Below are 27,750 nucleotides of genomic sequence, written 5' to 3'. Positions count from 1 at the left end.
TTACATTTTCTGCTCACCTTGCAAGTCATTGATTCACATTGTTGAATTGACCTGTATAATTTATTGATAGATACCCTCTAAAATTAAATGTATACCCTATAAATGCTACGTGCAGGAAAATAAACATTTTAAATAAGGATGTAATGTTTTAAAAAAGAATGTTCAAACTTAACAAAAGGCATGTTAGGTCTTTCTTTGTACATTGACAAGCCCATCTGAGGAGTTGCCAACTACATTTCCCAATAATTCTGTCTTTGAACAGCTGGCGCTCCTTTTCAGTTGGGGAATCGAGATAGAGGGACTTCGGTTTGAGGAAGGCATTAGCGCATTCTAAGAGGGAGGACAGGGAGATAATTAACGGTGTCATTAACACAGTGCTTTCTGTATAGTGGTTGGGCTTATCATAGTCAAGGGGAATGTGGATTACTGATAGTATCAGATTTCACTTTGAATGCATTGACTCTTACAGTTCCTCCCAGTGTCATTGGTCCTAACCCTGAAAACCTCACTGTCGTGGTGAACAACTTCATCTCCTTGAGCTGTGAGGTCTCTGGTTTTCCACCTCCCGATCTCAGCTGGCTCAAGAATGAGCAGCCTATCAAGCCAAACGCAAACGCTCTCATTGTGCCTGGTAAGGAACTCATTGCTCTTATAAGGTGGGCAAAACGTTCTCATTTTCCTTTATTTTACATACAAATGGCATTTCAGCTTCCAAACTTTAGCTCCATTTGTTTGTTCACATTAATTGCCTCTCTTTACTTCCTTGGGGCTGTTAGGATAAGGTTGTGTAGACTTCTATGATTTTAGTGGGAATCTACAGTAACAAAGTCTCCTTTAAGAAATTATGAAATTTAGTAACAGAACTGCTTAGTAATTCCATGTGGGTGATAGGCTAGTAAATAGTGCTTTCATTGGATAAGTTCACTGGTTGTTTATAATCAATTCTAAAGCTTCTCGATGACATAAACAGCTAGACAGACAGGCAGACAGACACTCCTGCACTGTGGGAAATGCTTGTTAACATATTTGATTATAGTACAATTACTGTTCACTCTCTGGAACCTGTATCAAACAGTTTTTCTCTGTGTTTGCTTAATGGAGAGAAAAAAATTTATGAATTTCATTTTTTATAAAGTGCAATCATTCATAAAGGAAGAATCAAAGAAAAATGATTCAATTCTTCCATCTTCAATATGCCTTGCTTCTAAATAAATTGTACTGTGTAATGGAACATACTGTCACTTACCTTACTGATAAAAGTACGAGTTACGAGAACCACCTCTATACCACTCCTCAGTTTCCACCATGTCTGCCCACAGGCGGTCGAACTCTGCAGATCCTTCGGGCCAAGGAGTCCGATGGCGGTCAGTACACTTGCATAGCTATCAACCAGGCCGGTGAAAGCAAGAAAAAGGTCTCCCTGACTGTTTATGGTTTGTTTTCACTCTCAGAAAATTCTTTCATGTTTCAACTGGTATGAAATCTTTTCTGTCTGCACACCTCAGTGAAAAAACAAACCCTCCTGTCCTTGTTTTCCCCCCCTAGTGCCCCCCAGCATTAAAGACCATGGCAGTGAATCTCTCTCTGTAGTTAACGTAAGAGAGGGAGCCTCAGTGTCACTGGAGTGTGAGTCCAACGCTGTGCCACCGCCAGTCGTCACCTGGTACAAGAACGGGCGGATGGTAGCCGAATCTACTCACGCGGCGATTTTAGCGGATGGGCAGATGCTGCAGATCAGGAAAGCCGAGGTGCATCTTTTATCCCTGTTTCCTCGTCGTGGTTTTTAGTGGGATTGCGGAAGGGGGAATTGGGAAGTGTCTATTCCCGTTACTACAGTGAAAAATGACGTTTATTATGGAAGCATCATCAATGCCATTGACCTTAGTTATATATAAAAAAAGCAGGATGGCAGGAAGCAATTAGAACTGGGGCGTTGGAGCGTAAAGATGACTGATGATTTAATCTACACTCGAACAGTGTGATTGGTCATCTGTAACTTAATGGAGCACATACAATAGTATCTTTTTCTTTTAGGTGTCTGACACAGGCCAGTATGTATGTAGAGCTATAAATGTAGCAGGACGGGATGATAAAAATTTCCACCTCAATGTATATGGTGAGCATCTGCCTCTAATACAACTCTTTTTTCCCCCAGATATGCCAATGAAAGACAGTGTCCTGAGTTAGCTCAATGAGGACACACGACTTTCTTCTGTCTTTTTACAGTGCCACCCAGTATTGAAGGTCCTGCAATAGAAGCGGTTGTTGAGACTATGAGCAATCCTGTGACCTTAACATGCGATGCCACCGGAATCCCACCTCCCACCATAGTATGGTTGAAGAACCACAAGACCGTAGGTAATATAGCTCTGCGTTTTTTTTTTTTTTTTGGGGGGGGGGTTGTGGTTTACTTTGGCTCTGAATGCACTGCCTTTATAAACCAGCACATTTTCACATTGTGCTCATAGCTGTGTTTTTAGTTCATAAAGCCTACTGTCCTGAAATGTAAACTTACAAAATAGACTCATAAAATTATTTATCTTTTTGCCCTGCCTGGTGTAGCTCAATGGATTGAGTGCCAGCCTGCAAATCAAAGGGTCACTGGTTCGATTTTCAGTCAGGGTACATGCCTGGGTTCTGGGCCAGGTCCCCTGTAGGGGGCGCACAAGAGGCAACTACACAATGGTGTTTCCCTCTCTTCCTCTCTCCTTTCCCCTCTCTCTAAAAATAAATAAGTAAAATCCTATAAAAATCATTTATTTTATAAAGAGATCTTTCTCTTAGCCTTTTTTTTCAAAATGGCTCTCATTTAAAATAAAAGCACAAAGGAAGAGCTTTTTAGACTTTATTTTTCAATCACAGTTGACACAATACTATATTAGTTTCAGGTGTAGAACATAGTGATTAGACATTTATATACCTTGCAAAATGATCACCCTGGCCAGTCTGGTACCCATCTGACATCATGCACAGTTATTACAACACTACTGACTATATGTCCTAGGCTGTATTTTACATCTCTGTGACTATTTTTATAACTGACAATTCGTATTTCTTAATCTCTTTTACCTTTTTAACCCATCCCCAGTACCCCTCCTATTAAGAAATCTGTCACAAGAAGCAAGACATTTTTATGTTACATTGTAGAGATGTTAAAAATAAAAGCTTTTTTATGTTTTGTTTTGCTCTGTTTCTGCCCCTAGAAAATTCTGACTCGCTTGAAGTTCATATTTTATCTGGAGGCAGCAAGCTCCAAATTGCCCGGTCTCAGCGTTCAGATAGCGGAAACTATACGTGCATTGCCTCAAATATGGAAGGAAAAGCACAAAAAACTTACATTCTTTCAATTCAAGGTATATGATTTATCTTCAATATCTTCAGTCATTCTTTCTGTTGTACAAAATAAGTCTGCAGTTAAAGAGACCATTTGAAGTTGATTCAAAGTATATTTAGAGCAACGAGAAATATTATCAATTCTCTGTCCTACATTTACCAGATTATATTTTCATGGAAATCAGCATAAATGTGGGGAAAAATAGTAGAAATTTAATAATCTTTATTTTGTCATGTTTAGCAAAATTACGTACTGAATTATGCTTTATTTAAAACTGGCATAATTTCTTGTCATGCAAAGCACATAGGTCTGTAAATGTACGGGCATCAGGGATTTCAGGATTACTCTGAGATTTCAGAAACAGAATGGGAAAACAACTACTCAGGGATTCACTGTTAGAAATTGCATGTTTCGTTATGTTCAATGCATTAGTAGGGATAGCTGTTAATCAGGGGGGTATGTGGTATGACCGAACATTTTACCAGACTTTTTATGTACATTACCATGTCCTAAGACTAGAGATAATATACGCATGTAGGGCCTAGTGCAGTGCTTGTCATGTATTAGACACTCGTTAAAGGATACGTCTTATTAACATTCTTACCGATTTGACTTCTGTTGCACTCTGAATTCTATAAACTCAGTATGATTATTATCATCTTCTGGGTGACTAAAGTGAGATTTGGAGGGAGCGTGCAGTGGTGTGCTGGTAAATGTCGAACAATTCTCTCTCCAGATAAATGGACACTGATTTGTAGCCAATGGTTTGCCAGTGTCCATGGTGCAAACGCCACCCCCCCACCCCACCATGGCTCGTTTCAAGCTACCAGCGTGATGTCACTGAACGTGGAGTAGGGAGGACGTGCAAAATTGGCTCTTGTGAACTCATGTGAGCCATTCCAGCAGACCACTATAATTGCCAGAAGAAAAATTCAAATGTGTTTTTATTCAATACTATTGTCAATATTTTTATGACACATTATTTCTCAGTCAAACCATTAAAGTGAAAACCAAACACGGCTAGAAAAACAGAACAGAAACTCTTGGATCTTCAATAAGCCTATCTGTTGTTCAGATTAAGTAACATTTAAATTGCATTATGGAGAAAGATATAACCCAATTAGACACTTTTCTCAGACCTTATGCCAAGAATTTGCAAAGCAGATTCTCCTGAATTGTACTAATTTTAAACCGTCTATTGAGAATTTAATCTAAGAGTGATTCTGTTTTTCCAGGAAGTATGTCCATGAGGTAAACTTGTCACCAGTCCCTACAACTAAATAATCCTATCAAATTACAAAGATACCAGGAATAGTGAAGCAATTGCTTTAGCTATTCCCCATTTAAAAATAAGTTATGAGGATAATAATAGCTTTATCTTGAACCACAATGTAGGAAGGATATGAAATTAAAATGGCATGTTGTTCTGTGATTCTGTTGTACACATTAGAATTTCTATCACTGTGCCTTGTTAATGGACATTTTTATTTCTCCAAAGTTCCTCCAAGTGTTGCTGGTGCTGACATTCCAAGTGAAGTCAGTGTCCTTCTAGGGGAAAACGTGGAGCTGGTCTGCAGTGCAAATGGCATTCCCACCCCAGTCATTCAGTGGCTTAGAGATGGGAGCCCCATCCCTAGCAGTGAATCAGAAAGAATCCGGTATGTTTAAGAAGAATCTTTGCATCATTAATTTTCAGGTCTTGTACAGTGCTTTTTGCTTCACATCTCACATGAATAACACCAAATTCAGTTGCCTTGGAACTTGGCTATTTGTATTCAAAGAGAAAAATATAAAATTTTGGAGCGTTAGACACAGAAATTCTCCTTGGAGAATCACTCAAAAGTGTGTGTGTGTGTGTATTCTTTATTCCTCAACTCTGACTTGTAAAATCTCCTCAGACATTCATTCCTATAAATGTTAGTCAATTGTTGTTGGTTTTATTCCTCTAATCAGAATAAATATTTATACCCAAGCCCATGTCATAGAATGATTAGCTCTTCCCTGCTAACATCACACCAGTTTTACCCTACAAAAGATTCACCAATAATCTTAGATATGATTTCATGTCCTGAGGTCTCCACACTACCAAACATGCTACATTTCTTGGCTTATTTTGAGAAAAGATACAATATGGTCCTAACCCAGTTCATTCCGTGTAGTACTTTGTCCAAATCCTGTTTTCAGCTGATACTTGTTACGTGTGCCACAAACCACGTGGAGATGGAATAATAAATGTAGTGAGAGCATCCTGCTACTTTCAACAACAAATGCCTATGTTCTGTTTGGCAGAACAACAGAATTCTACACCCTACTAGATTACTTTATCACAAAGCCCTATTATATACAAATACCAGAGCAATTATGATTTCTTGAAGAATTATATATGCCTAAGGAGGCACTGATTCAATGTATTGCAGTCTTTATCATTTTGAACCAATATTTTAAATTTAATAACGTGGAGTGTATTTTCTAGTTAATGAATTAAATACACATGATTTAAAGAAAGATAAATGTTTTCTTTAAAGTTATTTTATATTAAAATTTAGATATTTGTCCTTTTATAAGGTTGGGTAAATTGCCCGATATTTTAGAGATACATTTTAAGTTTCATTCCTGTGGTGTGTACATTTCTGAATCGTTAACAAATATTTAATTATTTTTTATTAAATCAGCTGATATCGACTATATTCCAATCCAAGTATCAGACACTTGGTAGAACCTAAAGATCTTATATAAGATGATATTTGTACCTAAGAATTTATAATCTATCACTGCTTTTACATGAAGATCCTAAATATACTTATTCTTATATCCATTTTATGGGTTATTTGTTTACTGTTCCACAATATGTATAGGTTTGTAAGTAGAACAATTCATCAAATTGTTCTACTTACAAACCTATACATCATCAAAATTACATAGAGTAATTTTTCCAAAGTCCACTTATTAATTTCCTTGGTCACGGCAACTTGCTTTTTTGTTCATTCATATCATTAGACTCATGGAATTTCAAAATTCATATTTTTAAATAACTATAACTACATTTTATTTATTTTTTATTATCTTTGTTATATATTTGTTAGTTTTTTCTATTACAGTTGTCCCAGTTTTTTTCCCCTTTGTCCTCCTCCAGCAGCCCATGCCTCTTGCCCACAGTGAATCATTTTGAAAAAGAAAAAAATATAATAGACTCAGAAAATAATATTGTTATCATCAATAATCATATTTGATGACATATGTTAGAAATAGACTATATACTTTTGGCACTGGGAGAAACTAATCAAATCACTATTGTAGGAGTAACTACAGATAGCAATCTAATCTCTTTATGAAACAAAGGAATTTTTGTTTGATAATTAGTAATCTTAACTTAGATATCTTTGATACTCTAACTATATAGTTATTATTTACTATTGCATAGTTCAAAGGAAAAGCTTTAGCAACTTGCAGAAAAATTTTTGCAAAACATATCCATACACAATCCTGAGCTGGTGCCATAGTTTAAATAAATTACTCTATTCCTCTCCTTCTCATTAAGAGTATTATTACTCAGTTGTTTGTAGCCTCATTTTTGTATACAATTTCTTTCATTTTTCACTGTAACATTTGTCAGTGTTAATACCAGAATTTTGTATGATTTGTGTTTAATTCAAACCTTATATTGTCAAGTGAGAATGAAATATTCCAACTCGGAGGACAAAAGAAAAGAAGCGGCCTCGCCTGTGATTTGGTTAGGAAGCTCCTAACCTGATTGGGTTGGTTTCCTTTCTGCTCATGAGGAGGCAGAGGCTGTGGGGGACCCAGGACTGTGGAACTGCAGTCGGTCGCCTGAAATCTCCATCGGTTTGACTAGGTCTGACTTCACGGGCTTTCATGTAGTTAGTGGAAAATGTTTGAGCCATTATATCCAAGAGAAAGATATATTTCATGGTTTTTTTTTAAAGAACACAATAACCTGGGGTGACTCAGATTTTAGCTCGGCGTGAACCTTCTCGGTGCCTCTTTTATGACCCTTCTGTAGGGTGACTGCGGACGGCAGCACCTTAGTCATCTACGGAGCTCTCCCATCTGACACGGGGAAGTACACGTGTGTCGCCACCAACCCTGCTGGTGAAGAAGACCGAATTTTTAACTTGAATGTTTATGGTAAGTATGCAGCTTCACTCTCTTTTCACTGTGCTGCTTCAGGGATCTCTCAGTAAAAATGAAGGTCCAGCGGCAGGGGTCTGAAGCATTTAACATGATGTCATTGCGGTTTCCATTTGGGATACACAGCAGAAAGGTGGGCAGGCGTGGCCAGGATTTGAACTAGTAACACACACCCCACCCCCTTCTCTCTCTCTCTCGTTTTCTGCATGACGTAGTTCCACCTGCAATTAGGGGTAATAAAGAAGAAACAGAGAAACTAACGGCTTTGGTGGACACCTCAGTGAATATTGAATGCAGAGCCACAGGGAAGCCCCCACCACAGATAAACTGGCTGAAGAACGGACTTCCTCTGCCTCTCTCCTCCCACATCCGGCTGCTGTCAGGAGGACAGGTTATCAGGTCGGCCTTTTCTGTATGTGATTTGTCATTTGCTAGACAGAAAGTCACTGTGATTGTAAGCTTTAACTTATCTAAATAGTGTTTAAGAAGTATTTTTTTAAGTTTTTACTATTGTTTTGTTCAGTATCTTTTTAGAAGAGGGAGGATAACAAATATAAAATTGTAATGGCTTTTTATTCTTATTTAAATGCTCCCATTTTAGTAAATTATATAAAACAGGTCTTTTATAAAGGGACATATCGATCGCATGTATTTCCAAGAACTGTTATTTTAGTTAAAATTTATGTGGTAGAGTAATAGGAAGATGCCAACTACAATCATGTAATATTCACGTTAGTATCACTCTCCATTAGTGTATATTTGAAAACTATTTCCCTAACTTGTGTTGCATTTTCAGTGGCTTATTGTCCGTGTCTAATCAACTTTGCAGAATAAATTGCGTTTGAGGCATCTGTGCAATGGTTACAGATGCCGTGATGGATGGTTACAATCCTCACACCTGAAAGTGCCCAACATAGATCACTTTCTGTAGTCCGTGTCCACATCATAAGTATTTTATCTGTGTGTGTTGGGTGGGATCAAATTGTGAAATGTTGGGTCAAATTGTTTTCCAGGATTGTGAGAGCTCAGGGGTCTGATGTCGCCGTGTACACTTGTGTGGCCTCCAACAGAGCCGGGGTGGACAACAAACATTATAGCCTTCAAGTTTTGGGTACGTCACCGACAGAGCCCTGGTGCTTCGCCACGTGTCTAGTGACAAGCAGCAGGCTTGTATCTAGATACCACCATATCGGAAGAGATTGGTCAGATAAGATCTTGCCAACTAGGGAAGAACACATTTTTCTCCCAAGGGGTTCATATTCATTTATTGGAGCATACTGTCTGTCTGTCAGAATGCTCTTCTAACCTGCAATTCTGCATCAAATCAAATCTAAATTTTTAAAAGTAATGGCATTTCAATCTAGGCATAAGACCAGTCTTTTCATATAAATAGAAAGTTGAGACTGTTTTCTAATATTATTAGTGGCTCGTTTATAGAGTCCTGAGAATATGGATTGATGTGTGCATATATATGTCTCTGTGTGTATGTGTAGATAGAGAACTTGCAACATTTTGTTTCTGAAATATTAAGGTTTTCTGGTCCAGATTTCTCAATCCCCAAGAACATCTCAGAATAGTCAAGTAACCATTTACTATAGCCTACAAATGACTTATGTTGGATTGCATAAAACTATCTCTAGATACACATAAAGTGGTGTAGGCTATAGTAGTTGAAAACTAAAGTAGTTGAAAGTATACTTCTGGAATTACAATATGCATTATAACCAATTAAAGAGACAAACCCAAGAAGTTAAAAAATGGCCAAAATCTAAACACATTGGAGCATTGCATGTTCTGCAGGAAACAGTCCTGAGGTTTCACTGCTAATACTTTGGAAGATTAGTAATTAGTCTACCTAACACATGTTTCTATAGTAAAGTCATCAATTCATTCTATGCCACTTTAAATTCTATCGTTTTACAGATCATAGAAACACTGTAAACTAATGGGACCCTTCCATTTTTTATCTAAATTGATCTCGAATTAAGATAGATGTGTAAACGATGCCTGCCTTGTTTTCTGTATAGTTCCACCGAATCTGGACAACGCCATGGGGACAGAGGAAATCACGATTGTCGAGGGCAGCTCTGCCTCCATGTCGTGCCTCACAGATGGAACCCCAACTCCCAGGATGTCATGGCTGAGGGACGGCCAGCCTCTGGGGCTTGATGCCCACCTGACAATAAGCACGCAAGGAATGGTGCTGCAGCTCACCCGAGCAGAGACGGAAGATTCGGGAAGGTACACCTGCACTGCCTCAAATGAAGCTGGAGAAGTCAGCAAACACTTTATCCTGAAGGTCCTAGGTATGCAGGCATTCAATAATTGGGAAGGGAGTGACACTGAAGACTTAGTAAATACGTATAATCCTTAGTCATTTGCTGTGGGGCAGGGTTTGTCAGAACTTCATTGTACCTCATATTTCTGTTTTGTTTCTCACCCAGGATTATTCTTATCTGACGCAGGTTAAATTTAAATTATTGTGTTTCTTATCTGTCCAAAAACATGAGAACTACTGCTTGTAAATTATTGTTCCAAGGACTAAAAGCACATCTGACAACAGTAATTTAGTGAAAAGTATAATATCTGTACTGTTGGATGTTAATCCAAATAGCCTTTAAATGATCTGACATATAGATTATAGTTGTAATCATCATTTTGAATAGTCTAGTTACATTTACTCTGGTAGGCATCAAAATAAATATTTAAGATGTATATTCTAGCGTTCTACATGCAAACAAATAGGGTAAAGAGAAATACATCTTTTCCTTGAAGTCAAACATTTTGACTTAGGAAGAGAAATGAAGATGAACGAAATGAACTATTTCAATAATCAATACTCCTTTTTTCAGTATTGCATAGGTAAAACCTTTAGGCTCCTTATATAGAACGAAACACACCCTCCATGGCACAACAGGAAGACTTTTGGCAAGAGTCTAGCCAAAGAGGCCAGCATGTATTTTCAGGATGCCCTGAAATCTTTCTCGCTAGTACCTAGTATAGCTTAATTATCTGTGTAACTTCAAAAGTCAGCTTCATCCTTAGTGAGACTCTCTGATGGGCAGTAGCCATCTTACTTATTATAAGTTGTATTCACAGTGCCTTTGACAAATAATCTTTATTTGTTGAATCGAATTGAATAGTATTAGAAACTTGTCAGCTGGGTGAAGGGGAGTGTTAACTGTAGAGGGAGGCAAACCAACATCTAAATAAACAGAGAGGGATGCTGCGGTGTAGATGAGTGTCCCTAGAACGCAGGGGAGTGTGGAGGCAGCACTCCCCACCTACGGAGAGACCCAAGACAGAAGAACATGTGTGTGTCTGTGAGGAAGGGCGGAACACCAAATTTATACATATCGGTTCACAGAATATTATAGATAACAGGAGGGGACATAAATGTGATCTTATTATTCACATACTGAATATTAATATTGACTATCTATTAGGAGCCAGGCATGCTTTAGTCATCGTGTGACAGATAATTATTGAGCAACTACCATGTGACCATGCCTTGAATGTGTCATCGAATAAGAAAATGTAGCCTCTGCCCTCACCTCCCTCCTTCTGGGGGAACACAAATATTGAAGCCCTAAGTACCATTGAGTGAGATGTGGGTTACATGGCTAAAATAAGGTTCTGTGGGATGGTAAGGTTCAGAGAAGAGCTCCTCAAGGATAAGTTTGAGCCTTAAAGGGTAAGGGTGTAGCGGTGAGTGAGGAGTTGCCTGTATCTTTCACCTGAAAAGGACAGAGTTTGAGTTGCCCACCTGTACTCACTGAGCTGAGTGTGAAAGGAGGGACGAGACGGGAAACACACACACACACTGTGAGGAGCTGCGGGGACCTCGTTACAAAAGCAGCAACGTGTTCCGACTCGATTTCATTTCCCCCAAATTCCTTCTGATGACAGCGTGAAGAATGAATGGAAAAGCCTGTTGTACTCCTACAGGCCCGAAAATGCAGGGGCCTGGCCAGGACGGGGCAGTGGGGGACTAGAGAAAGAAGCCCCACCCCCAGGAATTCACAAACTCCGAAAGAGAATCACAATGCTTTTCTGGACGTAGAAAATGAAGGAGAAAAATAACACTTACGTCGTTAGAATAGTGTACAAAGAACAGCCTTCCCAGTGGAAGGGTTTATAAGGATAATATTTTCTTAAAAACAGATTTGAAAACTGGCACAGCAGAAAAATGAGAAGTGTCTGCATTTCAGCATCTGTCGAAAGCTAATTCCATTAAAACCTGAAAAACTCCACACTTGAGTCTGCACTACACTCAGAGTGTAAACGTAAATGTCCTAATTTGGGGAGCTGCTGTTCTCAACTTAATTCCGTCCACATGGTCGGAGGTGTCACAGTGCATTAGTGGTTCTGGAAAGTCCAGTTTGGCGAGAATACTGGAAGCAGGGGAGCGAACCTTCGAAATAAAGCTGAGGGGTTTTGACAGGGCCCAGGCTATGAAGGGCTTTGCCGACCACATTAAAATTTTTGGGTTTTATCCTAGCATAATGGAAAACCATTAAAAGTTCTACTGAACGGGATGCCGCGAGTACAGTTGCGGTCTAAAAAGGCTGCTCTTACTGCGAGTGGAGAGCGACTTAGAGCAGGGCAAGAGAGGATTCTGGGAGACGAGGGTAGTCCTAGCAGTTGTGTCGGGAATAATCTGAAAATGGGGCAGCTTACACGAAAACCTTTTGTTTCTCTTACTGAACGAGCTGGCTGGAGGTAGGCGGTAGCTGCACTGGCTCACCATGGCAGATATTTATACAGTGCTCTTGGCCTTCACTTCATGGTTGTTCTGCCATCGTGCATCGTCTGCTCACTCCCAGCATCAACAGACACAACAGTGGAGCAGAAAAAAATGAGAAGGGCATTTCTTAGAAGTCCCATGAAACCCCTTCCCCTTACAGGTCAGAGTCTTCTCATGCCAGTCCATCTGCTATCTACTGAAGAAGCTAGGAAATGTAGTTTTTAGGACACGGACAGCCGCAACAAAATCAGGGTCTGTTAATACAAAAGGAACAAATAAATAATACTGGGTAGGCACCTCAGCCAGGAGGGAGGAGATACGAGTCCAAGTGAATGGGTTTTTTTGCTCAGAGTAGTGATGGGGGTGCGAGGAAAAGAAGATGTGTTCTAGAACCAGTTGCAGGTGGGAGTGCCAGGACTTGGCTGTGGCTTTGAACACAGGCGAGTGATGAAGAAGATATCAAGGATGACTCCGAGTTTCTGGCTCTTGTACCTGAATATCTATGACATAACTGCAGGGAATGCTGGAAAAGGACCAGGTTTTGAGGAATAAGGTAACAGGCTGAATATGTGTCGAGTTTGAAGTCGTTTTCAAACACCCCAGTGATGATGTTTTCTAATCATTGCATTTATGGGTCTGGAGCTCCGTAGAGAGACCTAGGCCGGAAATAAAGTTCCGGAGGCATCGGAGTGTGCACAACTCCTGTGCTGCCCAACACGCAAGACGTAAGGACAAGCCACGGAGTGCAGTAGCTCACAGTCACCTAGCACGCGTGGGATCTGGTGGCTGGGGATGGAACCAGGCGGGAACATGTTGTTGTTTCTGTTGTTGCTGCTGTTACTGTTACTGTTTGAAATCTAGTGACTATAACCTTTTGAGGACAAAGGTCTTGCCTAACCCTTTATCCACAGTGACAGACACATAATGAATAGCCAAAAAGTGGGAGGAATAAAGAACAGACCATAGTCAGAAAGAGAATCAGATGCATGCTTTTGAGTGATACAAACAACATGCTTTGCAAATTAAAAGGGACAGAAATTTTGTTGATAGAATCAAGAAAGGATTTATAGTTTTTACAGATGAACTTAATGACATTAATGTGACCTTGGTGTAGTACCTGAATGTGCTCAGTTAGGAGATGGGCTATTGGAAAATCTTCCACTGGAAGGAATAGTATTAGTAAAGTCCCCAAACAAGAAAAGACTGGACTTGTTCACAGAGAAGTAGTCTGATTTAAAATCTAGATTATATGTAAATATACTAAATGTAGATAATGTTATAAAGATAGATTGAAGCCTTATTACGGAACCCTTGGAAACTGTAATGTGGAGTTTTTATTTAACTCAGTAAGCAACATGGAGACACATCTTTTAAGCAAAAAATCTTGAATCAATCTAAAATGTACTTAAGGAGATGTATGTTGTTTGACTTCTTAATTATAATCTAAAAACAAATACAGACTTCATATATTCTCATTTTTCCAGAAAGGAAAATGGGGATCATAGGTAGAAATTTTTAGGAGTCAGGTTTTAATAATAATACCAATAGCTGCAGTAGCCATTATAGTAATAATAATTTTTAAACATTAATTTTAAAATAAAACAGATTCAGTAACACAAAAAAATGTACATTGTTTATAGATTATCCTGTTGGATCCTCACAACAATCCTTTTATCATATTTTGCCATGTATAGTGTGTACTTTTTTGCTCATAATTTTTGAGGGAAAAATAAGGATGCGCATTATACATGGGTAGTACCTGAAATACCTTGTATCTGTTCTTGTACTTGTAATTATTTGTTACATAAAATTTGTCTTACCATAATATGTTCAAAAATAAATGCTAAAATTCCTTTATAATACAAAAAACAAATCCCTAAATATAAATAAACAAATAATTGAATTAAAAAATTAAAACAAAAGATTTTTTTCCTAAAAGTTTGGGCCAAAAACTTGGATGTGCATTATACGTGGCAAAATATGGTAGTTAAATAATAGTGCTATCCTTATTTTGAGATTTGTCCAAATGCACTAATCTAATAATTTTTGGAGCCAGGATTCAATCTCAGGCTGTTTGATTCCACATCCTTTAGCGTGGCCTAATAAAAAATAGATAAGTAAATAAATAAACAGCTAATACTTGGAGCTGTCCAACAGCTGTTTTGGCTACCTTATGAAACAGTAAGCTGGAAATGTTCATAGAAAACTTGAGTGATCACTGTAAGGGAAATCTGTTTCAAAAGTATTCATAAATTTAGGACTAGTTGAACTAAGAAAACTTCTTGTTCTTTTCAAGTGTCTAGATTCCATAACATCCCCTTGAGAATGATAATTTGGAAGTATAAATAACAAAAAAAAGAGAAATTATTTCTACCCAGACATAACAAATGTGTTTTATGCAGAAACAGTCTCCAAATGTAACTATTTTTTCTTTGGCTTAGTCATTGCATCCTCTTAAAGATCTGCATGGAAGAGATGATAGCACAATTCCATAGCATCTGCCTGTTGCTTTTGTAGAAACAAAAGATATTGAAAAGGCTCAGAAGCACACCACTGTGTTTAAGTACCTCTCTTTGAAAAATGGTACAAGATGGGTTCCATTTTCATTGCTTTCCAATCTTCACAGTTAGGTAAGACTGCTCGGAACCCCAGTTACTGAATGGAACCACCTTGTAATGGGTTGCCATTTGCCTTGTGATCTATTAAGATTAAAGCCAGTATCCAGCCCTTTTAAAATATTGCCATTTCCAAAATGATAATAACATTTAGTACTTATTTTAGCATCCTTGTTCTAATCAATTCTTACCATATATTTGAGTTGAACTTTCTTTTGAAGTTTTTCTAATCAGCAGTTCCTTTAATCAAAACAGCAAGTTAATTTGGTGGTTTTTAATTTGCTTTAAATAGAACCACCTCATATCAATGGATCCGAAGAATCTATGGAGATATCAGTGATAGTTAATAACCCACTTGAACTTACCTGCATGGCTTCTGGAACCCCAGCCCCTAAAATCACCTGGATGAAAGATGGACGGCCCCTTCCCCAGACAGGCCAGGTACAGACTCTTGGAGGAGGAGAGGTCCTTCGAATATCGAGTAGTCAGGTAAGTTCAAAGTTCATGCAATTGTTTTACCCTAGGTTCACCTTCTCCCTTGCTGATGTAGGAGAAATGTTGGGAAAATTATATCTTTGAATTTGAATATATCACCGGTCTCTGTAACATTAGCAAGGGTGGGCCGTTGGTCCTCCGATACGCCTGACTGGGTAGAGACACAAGGTAACGTGACTAAAAAGAAGTGGAAGTGTTCTATTAAACTCAGAAGAAAGAAAGCTGTCTGCACATTAACTTTCACAAATTCCCACAGTGCTAGAACTGACAAAATATTTCCTACGGCTCTTCATTTGCACCATAAAGCCTTTTAGGGCACCGGCAAAAAGCAATTCAACATACTTGTACACGAGCCTCGAAGGGCATTTTTGATCTCCAAAGTGAACTACCAGACATGAAAACCTGAAGAGACAAAATTTTTTTTAAATGATCGATTTAATAAAATTGACTGTTCTTTTAGGTTGTGTTTCAGGAAATTAATCAGAAATGTAAACATATTAGAGAAAAATATGACTAGGACATGTTAGTGTAGTCATCTTCCATTCTGATAAAGGAAAGCCTTACATTACAAATGTTACCCAACTGTGCCCCAGTGCCCTCATCCGTAAACCGAGGGTAAAGATAATAATAAAAGCTAACTCATACACTTGGGCGTTGAGAGACGGTCTAACATCGTGTACTTGGCCTGGTGCCACAGGCCTGTGGTGATTCTAAAACAGAGTTAGAATTGTTGTTGTCGCTGCTGCTCTGGTCGTTATTATAATCATCACTCCTTTAAAAATAGCATAACAGGGTATTTAGTCATATTTTATTTGCATTTTCACTGGGGAAGAGGACGGAAAGGGAGCTGGAAAAGACAGCCAAGGATCGTAAATCGTGTCGGTCCTGTGTTCAGCAACGGGCTCTATCACAGACGTGACCCTCACGAGAGCTTTGTAAAGCGGTGTCCTTATCCCCCTTCTACACATCCAGAAACAGACCCAGAGAGACGAAGTACTTACCTGCCAGGTACTTATCATTGCTCAGTGATGGCGCTGGGTCTCAGTCCTGGGTCTGGTTCAAAAGCTCAGTCCGTGGAACTCAGCACAGTTTTCACTTCTAACACCAAGAAGAGCACACTTCCCTTCCCTCATCTCTCCATCAGACATTGCATTCCCCCTGCGAAAACTTGGGTCAAACTCTCAAACCACTTGAAAGTTATCATCTCAACAGGCAAAAAGGAAGTGAAAGACTTTTGTAACGGAAAGAGTAGCATGGAGACAGGAAAGTGTGTGGAATATAAATCCTCTATTTATAAAGGAATTATGAATACAAAGGAACCCTGGTAAGTAAAGCTGGAGAGGGCGATTAAGGCCACATCACAGTAGGTCTTGGATGCAGGAATGAAAAGTTGGGTTACAGCCGAGGAAGACACAGGTGTCATAGAGTGTCGAATGGTGACCTGCTACAAGTCCCAGCTGTTGTGGAGAAGACACACATAATATATGAGATGTTTCTCAGCCTTCAAGAAGCTTTTGGTTGTCAAAGAGAAATGAAACTACGTGTGTAATAATATTAGGAAAAGAAATAACAAAACCATTGAAAACATTATAGATGTAAAAAGTGCAATATTACCAAGTATAAAGACTGCTCTTTGCTCCTCTACTCCTCTCTTTTCGTAACATTTTGTACACATCGCTGTTATAGCGTGTACTAAACTATGTTTTACTTATTTGAACTTTGTTTTGGCATGTACATATCTATAACATACAGACTGCCTGGCTCATGATGAATGTTTTGCAAATTCCAAAATGTGTGGTAGAGATAAGAGCATCTAAGACATCTTTCATCCAGCACTCATCTGTCCAAAGAGGGAAGAATTGTCTGACCAAATAGACTCGGAAAATGACGCACTGTACCTTTCCTTCCTTTGGGAGCCATGCTTCCCAACAACTCTGCAAAAGCTTACTCTGAAAAAAAGCCTGATGAGCTATAATTTTCAATCACCCTATTAATAGAACATGTTTTAGAAAATGTAGCTGCAGATAATGACTGTTATCCTAAAGGGCATAAGTTGTCAGAAATATGTCTTGGAGGAGGGAAGGTTTAATAGCAGTACGGAGTGAAGGTTGGACTTTGGCTAAGGCAGGGCAAGTGCAGGGGGAAGTATCATTTGGGAATAAACCGACTTGGTAGAGAAAAGTGGACTTTCAGAGGTTTTGGAAATATGATGAGAAATTCAGAAATTATTCTCTAGGCAATAGCACATCATTTTAAATTCTTAATTGAAGGACTGAGTGACTGCCATTCTTCTGAAGTTGTGTTTAAGTATTTTTCCAAACATACTCGTCTTCACGCACTGGTCCTAAATTTTTTCAGGGGAGTTTCTGCAGCCTACCAAAAAGTTTTTCCATAACCTATGAAGTCAGTTTTGAATGTAAAAATGTTTAAATTCTCCATATACTAGGAACATTCAAGTAGTAAAAGTAGAAAACAATGTTTTTCTACTTTTCCAAAATACATTTTTTCACAGTAGTCAGGTCTTCCGTTTAGAAGCGTGGGCCGTCTCTACACAACGTCACACGCGTGAACAAAGACCGCCACTTCCGGTGGAGACTGTGCACGAGGGCTTTTAAAGAAATGCTTCTAGTTTGAGTCGGAAAATAACAGATTTTACCGTCAGTATAATCCTATTTCAGCCAAATTACATAGTATATAACCTTTTTGTTTCCTCATGTATGTCAAAGGTAAATTCAAAATGTAGCATCAATTTGCTTTACTTAAATAACCTGCTATCTATCTATTTATCTATTTATTTATTTTACTTTCTCCAGGGAGAGTTCAATTGAACTTTTCAGTCTGAAGTTCAAACTCATACGTACTTGTTTCTTCAGTCAACCTCGAGTCACCTGCCACGCACGGTGCTGGGTCCTATACTTAGCTGCGTTTCCTGAGTTCATTAAACATCCCTCCCATGCAGTTGTTCTGAGGGGAAATACCGAAACCCTGGTAAAATGCAGATTCCCATCCAGTAGAGATGCCCACAGCTCAGTATCTGGGTGCTAATCACAAATGTTAAAACAGTTTGTTAGATTTTAGCTATGGTGGCATCTTCCTTTGGGTGAGATTTTCACGTTCACATTCTAGCGGATGTTTCCTCTCATCGCCAAACCCAATGTGGCGACATTGCGTAATTTTCTTGCTTGGATTTTGCAGGTGGAAGACACAGGAAGATACACATGCCTGGCATCCAGCCCCGCAGGAGATGACGATAAAGAATATTTAGTGAGAGTGCACGGTAAATTTGGCAGAATGTTTGCCCTGATACCTAAGCAGGAGCCGTATTTTATGGAACGTGGGGCAACTCCACAGCACAGCATAAGACATGTTGGTGCATCAGGAAATACGTGTTTGCCAAATCTCATTCTTACATTTGACTGATCAAATGCTGTTATGGAATACTTCAGTGGATTTTGATTCTTGTTTCATTCCTGCACAAACAATTCATGTTTATTGATTTAAAATGATAAATGTAAATTATGATAGGAAGAAAATTTTAAAAATTCATGAGAAGACCATTTGGCATATTAACATTTTGTCACAGAAACGTGATCATACAGCATAGAATATTTAACCTGTTTTTTAATCTCACTTAATGGAATAGTGAATATGTTTCCATGTCAAAAAATATATATTAACGTTATTGTCTGGTGATGACATATTATTCCATGTAATGTATGTGCCATCATTTATTTAATCCACTCCCTATTATTTTTTGATACCTAGGCTATTTCTATGTTTCCACCAATATAAGCAACATTGTTATAAGCTTCTTTGTACATACACATTGGCCTGTTTCATTCTTTATTTCATTCTGATAAATGTCTTGCTTTTTTATACACACACACAAACACATTTAAGGTCAAATTACCTTCTAAAAAGCTGGACCAGATACATTTTGGCATGGCACTGGGAATTATTCTTCATGGAGAGGAGCAGTTTAAACACCGAGCACATTTTACTCTCGTTCTCACGGGGTGAATGACTGGGCCGTGCAGACTCTGGGGTTGGTGTAATAGTGGAGTGTCCTCCTCCGCCCACCTGCCCTGCACACAAGTTAGACCTGCCACCATGGCATACAGATTGTGTGTTAGGAGTTACATTAAAAAGATATAGTTCTACATATTAAGAAAAGTATATACATTTCTGTATATTTTGATAGACCCTAATTTAGTAGTTTAAAATCTAAATGTTCAGAGAAAATCATTACCAAGTGTAATCCTGGATGTGGAATCCCTTCTTTGTTTCTTAGTTTCTTTACGTGTTAACTGGTGATATTAGTGGGATTATATTACTTATTATTCATGTGGCTGTGGAAGAATTTCATTACTTAATGTATGTAAAAGTATTGAGTAAGATAAAAACACATGCCATTATTTGTAATCATTTGTACTATAAATTGAGTAATTTTTTAAAAGATTTTATTTATTTATTTTTAGAGAGGGGAAGGGAGGGAGAAAGAGAGGGAGAGAAACATCAGTGTGTGGTTGCCTCTCAAGCGCCCCCCACTGGGGACCTGGCCCGCATCCCAGGCATGTGCCCTGACTGGGAATGGAACTAGCGACCCTTTGGTTTGCAGGCCAGTGGTCAATCCACTGAGCCACACCAGCCGGGGCTAAATTGAGTAATGTTTTAAGTTTATGCCTTCTATTTTCCATAGCAGAAGCAACATTTGTTGATTACCTATTTAATTCAGATCATTTTACATCTCATTCATTGAAAGCCTTTGGCATATTTTTTTCTCACACTCAGTACCCCCTAATATTGCTGGAACTGAGGGGTCCCAGGATTTCACTGTGCTACGAAACAGACAAGTGACCTTGGAATGCAGATCAGATGCAGTGCCCCCACCTGTAATCACGTGGCTTAAAAATGGAGAACGGTTACAGGTGAGTCTTGCTACATTCCACAGATTCATTTTGAGAAGAAAATTCAGCTGTGGATTACTTGTTAGGTAGACGAAAAACATCTGGCTACTAGTTATTCTGCCACACAGGGTGGGTTCAGGGTTCTTTGATCAGCCTTCTTTTCTCAACCTTCACTAGGGTGGTTAGTAACTAGTTATGGGTCAAAAGACAGGTATTTTGATTCAGAGGCTGTGTAAATTAGCTAAAGAATGTACCTCCTGGAGTCTATGGGTTAAAGTTGTATTTGAAACATGCAGCTGTTTCTACACTTGAGATAGAAGAAACCTTCCAAGTTTCAAAAGAACAGACCTGCCCTGCCAAGTGTCTATGGCAAACCTGTTACTAAATGTCCCTGGTCCAGACTTGGACCTCAAGAGTAACTTCAAGAATCTGTGCAATCTCAGGAGTCTAGGGCTGGAATCCTTGAAGAACAAAGTTACTGGGTCTAAAGCTTCCCACGCCCAGCTGGGACCTGTCTGCTGTCATGGGGTGTTACAGCCAGGATGCTAAGTAGCCTTTTAGGGCTGGCTCAAAGTCTTGACATTGATTATTCTCATTGTCCTTATTGTCGTCGTTAGTTACTTAGCTTTTTATCTTCCTTTGGCCTGTCCCGTCCTGTTAGTATAACCTACTGTGGGGCGCAGCACCTACATTATAAAGGAGATTGTGTCTGCTAACACCTAACGTAGAAGGACTTCCACTACCACCAAACCACACTGAACCCCAAACAGAGACTGGATTCTGTTCAATCATTATGCCCATCACTTACCTGTCCCTGCCTGAGTTTCTCCGTTTATCATGTGCCTGCTAATGCTAAGTGCTGTGATTGCTACTGAGAGTAGCTCACAGACTCTGAAAAGATACACAAGCAGATCAAAACTTAGAGAGTAGACACTGGTGCTGAATTATATGTTAGAGGGACGTACGGTATTTTACGGAAACAAGTCGCCCGGACTGAAAGGTAAGGAACAGCTCAGTGGGTCCTCTTGGAACCCACTGAGGGTGGGTTAGTCCAGTTTGAAACGATGGGTGCATGTTGGATGAGAAAGAAGATGGGGACTCTGATCACAGGTAATGGCGCAGGCAAACCGATCACAGGAAGATAACCAAGTGTGATTAAAATAGACCTTGATTAAAATTCTTTGTTGAGTTTTCATAGATGTCAGGATTCAGGTTAAACCGTCCGGCTTAGCTCACAAAGCCTTTCACGCTCTGACTCTTCCTGCATAGTCCAGTCTTCCACATGCTCATTTCACTCTGGACCGTGAGGTACTCAGATAGAGGCTGTGAAGTTGATGATGAAAAAGTTCAGGCTAATCTCAGATATGACCAAGTGATGTGAGTGAGTTGACCAATTACAAAAACAAAGAAGAGTTCAGTTTTAGGTATTTTGAGTTTGAATTATATGTCATCCACGTGGAGATTCTGAAAAGCATTAAGGAGTATGGGTCCATATTTCATTGAACAGTTTTTGAGTTGGTAGTCCTCATAGTATAACTTCTTGTTGACACCTTAGGTTTGTATGAGGTCGACCAGAAAGTTTACAGGGTAAGAAGCCCAGGAAACGTGAATAAAGCCTAAGACAACACTGACAAATTCAAGGTGAACCAGGAAGAAGAAGGTGAATGGGACTGAGAAGGAGGATTCGGAGAGACAGGATGAAACCTAGGAGACGCTGGTGTACTGAAAACAGGGAAAGAGAGGGAGCGGCTGAGACCACATTAGGGTATGAGTTCAGTTGTGTCCATTGGCTTCGGGAACACAAAGATGTGACTGAAGACCTGAACAGTGGTCAGCGTACAGGACAGGTTATATAGTTGTTGGGGAAGTTAAAGAACAGGAGGAATTGGAAATCATTGCAGACTCTTCATTAAATAGTATAGAAGAGATTTACATCGTTTTATTTACTGAAAGAAAGAGATTGGAGATTTAGGAGAGAGGGGAATATACAAGACAAAGTGAGTTGGATGGGAGAGGCATGACACCATGGTCACAGGTGAAGAGACTACCCTTGGACAGAAGGGCTGACCTTCCTTCACAAGGTGGGAAAATAGAAAGGAAGGTGGCATTCACAGGCAAGATGGGAGGAGGAGAGAAGTGTGGGCGCTGGGTTTTGGATTTCTCAGTGGAGGAGAAAATGAGGTCCTCCGCCGAGAATGAGGTTCTGTCTGAGGAAGGAAGGCAACTTGGAGGAATCGCTGATGCTAAATGGGGAGAGAACCAGGGGAAACTTCAGTGAGACTTAGCTGAAGTTAGCAGGACTTACTGATGTTCATGGCAGAAACACATTCTGAGAATCAACTCTGGAAACTTTAATTGGCCTAAAACCCAGCTGTCTCTATATAAAACTTGAAATGTTTTATAGAACTTACCATGTTTCTTTAAGAAATCACTTATTCCTATCAGAGGTAATAAAATATTATCAATAACATCCCCTAGAGAAAATGTGGGGAGTTTAAAAATAATGGATCTGAACTGCATATTTTAGTGGGAACAACTTTTTTCATTAGAAATACCCATCTCTCTGGGACAGAGCCCATATGGTTGAAGAATCGAATTTGGGCTCTTCTGAAGTGGTTTCTGCCACAACCAGAAAACAGTCAGTCTGTGATGCTACCTGGCACTTTTTAACGATTACAGGCATCATGCATTTTAATTTATACAAAATAATTCATTTACATCTGTTTCCCCAATTGGATTTAATAGGGGAGGTTAAATTTAATTGTCTCTCTGTTTTCTTAATTCTTGGTTTCATGCTTAGGCATAGAATAAATGCTTAACAAATATTTGCAAACTGAAATCGTTTATTTACTTATTTTAAAAATGTCAAAGAATAAATGTTTTTCATAAGTTAACCAAAGTCAATTTACTTGTCAGAAGGCTTTCCATCATAAGTGACAGAATTCAAACTCAAACCAACTTAAATATTTTTTTAAAAGGTATGTGGTCGCTACAGTATATGAACTCAGGCTCGCGGCATTACTAGATCCACAGGCTCTAATCATGTAATCAAGCATCTGCGTCCTTTCTCCGAATCCCCCGCTTGCTTTGCCTCAGAGTCAGAACACACTGTTCCCACATGGTTATAAGACTGCTGCCAGGCGTGTGTCATCCTCACTACCACTGATTCCAGTGGGAGGAAAAACAGGCCTGATTCCCCACCCTTAAGCAGAGTGCTGCGGAGGGCTCGGATGGGCTCGGCTGGACTCACCTGCCTGCCCTGGAGTGGTTCGTGGGGCCAGGAGAACTGAGGACATTTATCGTGCCCTTGCCTGAACCCCACTCACAGAAATGGTTCCACCATCTTCTGATGCCCGGACAATGGGGGGCGGGGGGCGCAGACAGAGCATACTAAAAGGCACAGTTTGTGATGGTTACTTTTGATCTTATAAAGAAATATTTTACTTCCTTTTCCTTCAATTTCAACGATAAATTTTACTTGCTGAATCCAGGCAACACCTCGAGTGCGAATCTTGTCCGGAGGAAGGTACTTGCAAATTAATAATGCAGAGCTAGGTGACACAGCCGGTTACACCTGCGCTGCCAGCAACATTGCAGGAAAGACTACCCGAGAATTTCTTCTCACTGTGAATGGTAAGAAAAACTACGCATTGTCTCACGATTTAAAGATTTGACCAAGGGCATTCAAATAGATAAACTTTGGGGGGTTCTATGAGTATAGTAAATTAATTCTTGTGATTATCTTATTTCTTGTGAAAAAGACAACACGTGGTACTTATATTGTAGCTATTGTCAAAGTAACTCAGTTTCAAAACTCATTAAAGATACGTGACTCTATCTTAGAGGATAATATAGGTTCAGTTGTTACCAGCGTGTCCTGGTGTTCTATGTCATTGGAATCAGAGCCATTAAGGATGTTAATATTAATACACTAAATCTTCACATGGCAAGTGGCCCGTTACTTAGTTCCCTTTTATCGATGTTAGTGTTCAGTGTATGCGCGCTAGACAGAGACTGCCGTAGAATTACAATTTTATCAAAATATAAAATCTAAACACTAATCTTTGCCAAACTTCAGAAAGATAATACACATTTTCTCCCCAAACAGTCCCTTTGGACTTTTGATATATGAAACTCCACAGGATATTGGGCGACCCACACAACTAATCTCTCTACTACTAAAATTAAAATTCGGGGTTTCTATTCCCACGTGCAGTCGGTGATTAATAAAATACATGCCTGAGACTTGCCTGATTAGTCACAGATGTGCTTTTTGTTAAAACAGCCCACTTTCTGGTCTTTATTTAAAGTGAAGTGGTGCCAGTGTTAACATGCTCTGACCATTATTTGGCCAAAGAGAAATAAGAAATATCATCTTTAATTTGCATCAGACTAGAGCTGACTTTTATTCAAGCCTCTCTCATAGAAAGCCAGATTTCACACACCATATCAGGGATTTAAAATCCCCTTTCCTCGTCTAGTCTTCATTTTTAAACACAAAGTATTTTTGAATAATATTTTAGGAATAAAACCCTGATTTTATTTGTATTAACCTCAATGAACAACGGGCAAACTCACTCATGTGACTCAAAGCTCATCTTGTATTACTGCTTCAAAGTCTTAGTTCAGGGTGTGTTATTACCAGAAATGAAGTTGTCCACGTGCATCTCTTGTACAGTTCCCCCAAACATCAAGAGTGGCCCCCAGAGTCTCGTCATTCACTTAAACAAGTCAACTGTATTGGAATGCTTTGCCGAAGGCGTGCCAACGCCGAGGATAACGTGGAGAAAGGACGGAGCCCTTCTCTCTGGCAATCACACAAGGTAACAGTTTTGCAAAGGGGTAAAGAATACTGTAGGAGCTGAAATACAAATCCTTAAATCTTTTTTTCTAACGCTTTGTTTTGGTCTTGTTATATTAGAATTAGTCTCTTCACCTGCATATGAAAATTAAAATCTAGTGTTTTTAAAAGCATAATTGTTAAGACTCACATCCAAAACATAAGGGTATATAATCCTTCCAACATCACCAGCCCATCTGCTGGGCAGCTTCACCGAAGATCCCTTTTCCCCACCAGGATAGTGTGAATTTCTGAAGCAGGAAAAAGACTAGAAATGGATTTACCAAAGTCTTTAAAAGTGCTCTCAGTCAAAACATGAAGAATCAGAAAAGGCTCATTTGAGGGACTTCACCGTGACCTTTCTTGTAGATATTCCATCCTGGAAAACGGATTCCTTCGTATCCAGTCAGCACACGTCACTGACACCGGGCGATATCTGTGCATGGCCACCAATGTTGCCGGGACGGACCGCAGGCGGATAGATTTACAAGTCCATGGTAAATACACTTTTATGAACAGCATCCAACCTTTGGGTCGCATGTTCTTTGATAGCCTACACCAGGGAGGTCATAACGACCTTGATACCCAAGGCTCTTTAGATGTATCACACTGTGTTATAAGCAGGCATGACCCACCTTTTCTCTTTATTATAAATAGCAGCCTCACGACATCATGTACATTCACAGAGCCGTATCCTTTTTGTAACTGTGAGGCACATTACCAGTGATGAATCTCACTCAGGCAGAAATACTTCAGGTTGGCATACTCTTTGCTGAATGTAGTTCCCTCTTATTTGGTGACTGTTTCAGTTCCTCCTTCTATCGCTCTGGGTCCCACCAACGTCACTGTAACAGTAAACGTTCAAACTACTCTGGCTTGCGAGGCTACTGGAATACCAAAACCATCGGTCAGCTGGACAAAAGATGGGCATCTTCTTAATGTGGACCAAAATCAGAATTCCTACAGGTGAGAGACAATTTCATTGAACATTCACCTGCTTTTCAGTATTTCCAAAAATAGCTGTTAAAAATAATTACTATTTTAACTCTAGCAATGGAGACAGCACATAACATATAAAGTATGAAAAATTAGCTAGTGTGTAGAAAGTATTTACTTTTTCTTTATATGGAATTAGTTTTCCAACCTAAAATCTTTTTCCAAATCATAGACACAACCTTTCCATCCAGAATCCCTGTGGATGACCGTTAGTGAGGTCTACAGGGTTAGATTTCTGTTCTGCTTTTTTTTTTTTTTCCAGCACTTTTGGGAATTTTCTAAAGGCAAAGAATGATAACATCACTTGGTACAAAAGAAAAACTATTCTGTAAAAACAACACAATCAAAGTTTATACCTTGAAGCACAACTTAGTTATTTGGCAGCGAATGAGGGAAGGAAAAGCAGCATTTTTTCCAAATTTTTGCATTTCTCCGGCTTTACTGCTATACCTCATAGTATGGCAATGTATGGTCTTTAAAGGTGACCCTTCAAGTCACTAGGAACTTCTGATGCTGTAGAGGAGCGTCATCTTCTGCATCTCAATTAAGTTAACAGAGAGTTCTCTTGTCGAAGGGTCTGCAGTAATATTTAAAAGAAATGTTCTCTTTGAAAAGATCGACTTTGACAAAAGTCAACTCTGATACACCAGGAAATGGGAAGCTAGGAGCGTTTAGCTTGAAGTGCCATTGCTTTGCTCTCTTTCTCACCCTTTGAGTCTTTTGGCGTGGGAGTTCAGTGATTTGAAAGTACACGCTACGTGAGAATGTACAATGCCCTTGAATTTAAAAAAAAAAAAAAAAGTCAAATATGTTCCCATCCAATCAAATTATTTCTATTCTCTCAGTGCTACAAGCATTCAGAAAATGCAAGATTTCTCCTTCAGACACTCCTTCTACCCAATGCCTCCTGTCAATGTCAGAGTTGGTGCCCCATTAATGCACTGCCTTATAAAAGCCCGATAACTCAAGTATTGGGGGAATGATGCTCATTTCAACACGAGGGAAGAGTTCCATTTCCTGCAGTTCACAGCATGGCACCCTACTGAACCAACTGGAAACGTTATGTAAACTGATACCTAGTATCTCATTGCTTAAAAATCTTTCCTCTAGGCTCCTTTCTTCAGGGTCACTGGTAATTATTTCCCCTTCTGTGGATGACACTGCAACTTATGAGTGCACTGTGACAAGTGAGGCTGGAGAGGACAGGAGAACTGTGGATCTCGCCGTCCAAGGTAGACTGGCTTAGGATGTGATGGAAGTTATACTGGTATCATTTCGTCATTCCAGCCTCACAAGGGGGCTTCCCTTTCCTCTTACTTAACATTTACTTTCAGTGTAGAAAGAGAAAGAATTATAATGAGGACTTGCAAACATGGAGTTTTCTATTTTTGTGTTGTTATTGTTGTTTTAGTCCCGCCTTCCATAGCCGATGAGCCTACGGACTTCCTAGTAACCAAACACACCCCGACCGTAATTACCTGCACTGCTTCAGGAGTTCCATTTCCCTCAATTCACTGGATGAAAAATGGTATCAGGCTGCTTCCCAGGGGGGATGGCTATAGAATTCAGTCCTCAGGTAAGACCCAGTCCAGCGCTTGCATGTCTGTTGATTGGTTTAACGATGAATGGATAGCCTCATCTGGCTTTTTTTTCCACCAAAATAAAAG

The 27,750-nt window shown here is 39.4% G+C and overlaps 1 protein-coding gene across 1 annotated transcript in view; it reads left to right on the top strand.

Moving 5' to 3' along the window:
- Window positions 1-27,750, top strand: part of HMCN1 (hemicentin 1) — a 378,057-nt gene that overhangs the window by 290,730 nt on the left and 59,577 nt on the right. The window contains exons 58-77 of the mRNA XM_024552545.3: window positions 470-631; window positions 1,320-1,433; window positions 1,546-1,748; window positions 2,035-2,116; window positions 2,227-2,358; window positions 3,204-3,353; window positions 4,833-4,992; window positions 7,356-7,480; window positions 7,699-7,882; window positions 8,497-8,594; window positions 9,511-9,789; window positions 15,138-15,334; window positions 18,536-18,617; window positions 20,132-20,268; window positions 23,739-23,880; window positions 24,926-25,070; window positions 25,457-25,584; window positions 25,897-26,053; window positions 27,194-27,315; window positions 27,495-27,659. Of these exons, the coding sequence (XP_024408313.2) occupies window positions 470-631; window positions 1,320-1,433; window positions 1,546-1,748; window positions 2,035-2,116; window positions 2,227-2,358; window positions 3,204-3,353; window positions 4,833-4,992; window positions 7,356-7,480; window positions 7,699-7,882; window positions 8,497-8,594; window positions 9,511-9,789; window positions 15,138-15,334; window positions 18,536-18,617; window positions 20,132-20,268; window positions 23,739-23,880; window positions 24,926-25,070; window positions 25,457-25,584; window positions 25,897-26,053; window positions 27,194-27,315; window positions 27,495-27,659 (2,964 nt within the window). The remainder of the gene's footprint in view (window positions 1-469; window positions 632-1,319; window positions 1,434-1,545; window positions 1,749-2,034; window positions 2,117-2,226; window positions 2,359-3,203; window positions 3,354-4,832; window positions 4,993-7,355; window positions 7,481-7,698; window positions 7,883-8,496; window positions 8,595-9,510; window positions 9,790-15,137; window positions 15,335-18,535; window positions 18,618-20,131; window positions 20,269-23,738; window positions 23,881-24,925; window positions 25,071-25,456; window positions 25,585-25,896; window positions 26,054-27,193; window positions 27,316-27,494; window positions 27,660-27,750) is intronic.

Source organism: Desmodus rotundus, chromosome 12 (assembly GCF_022682495.2).
Source record: "Desmodus rotundus isolate HL8 chromosome 12, HLdesRot8A.1, whole genome shotgun sequence".
In the NCBI taxonomy this organism is placed as follows: Eukaryota; Metazoa; Chordata; class Mammalia; order Chiroptera; family Phyllostomidae; genus Desmodus; species Desmodus rotundus.
The sequence above is the reverse complement of the archived record's forward strand: the minus strand, read 5'-3'. Positions and strand labels throughout refer to the sequence as shown.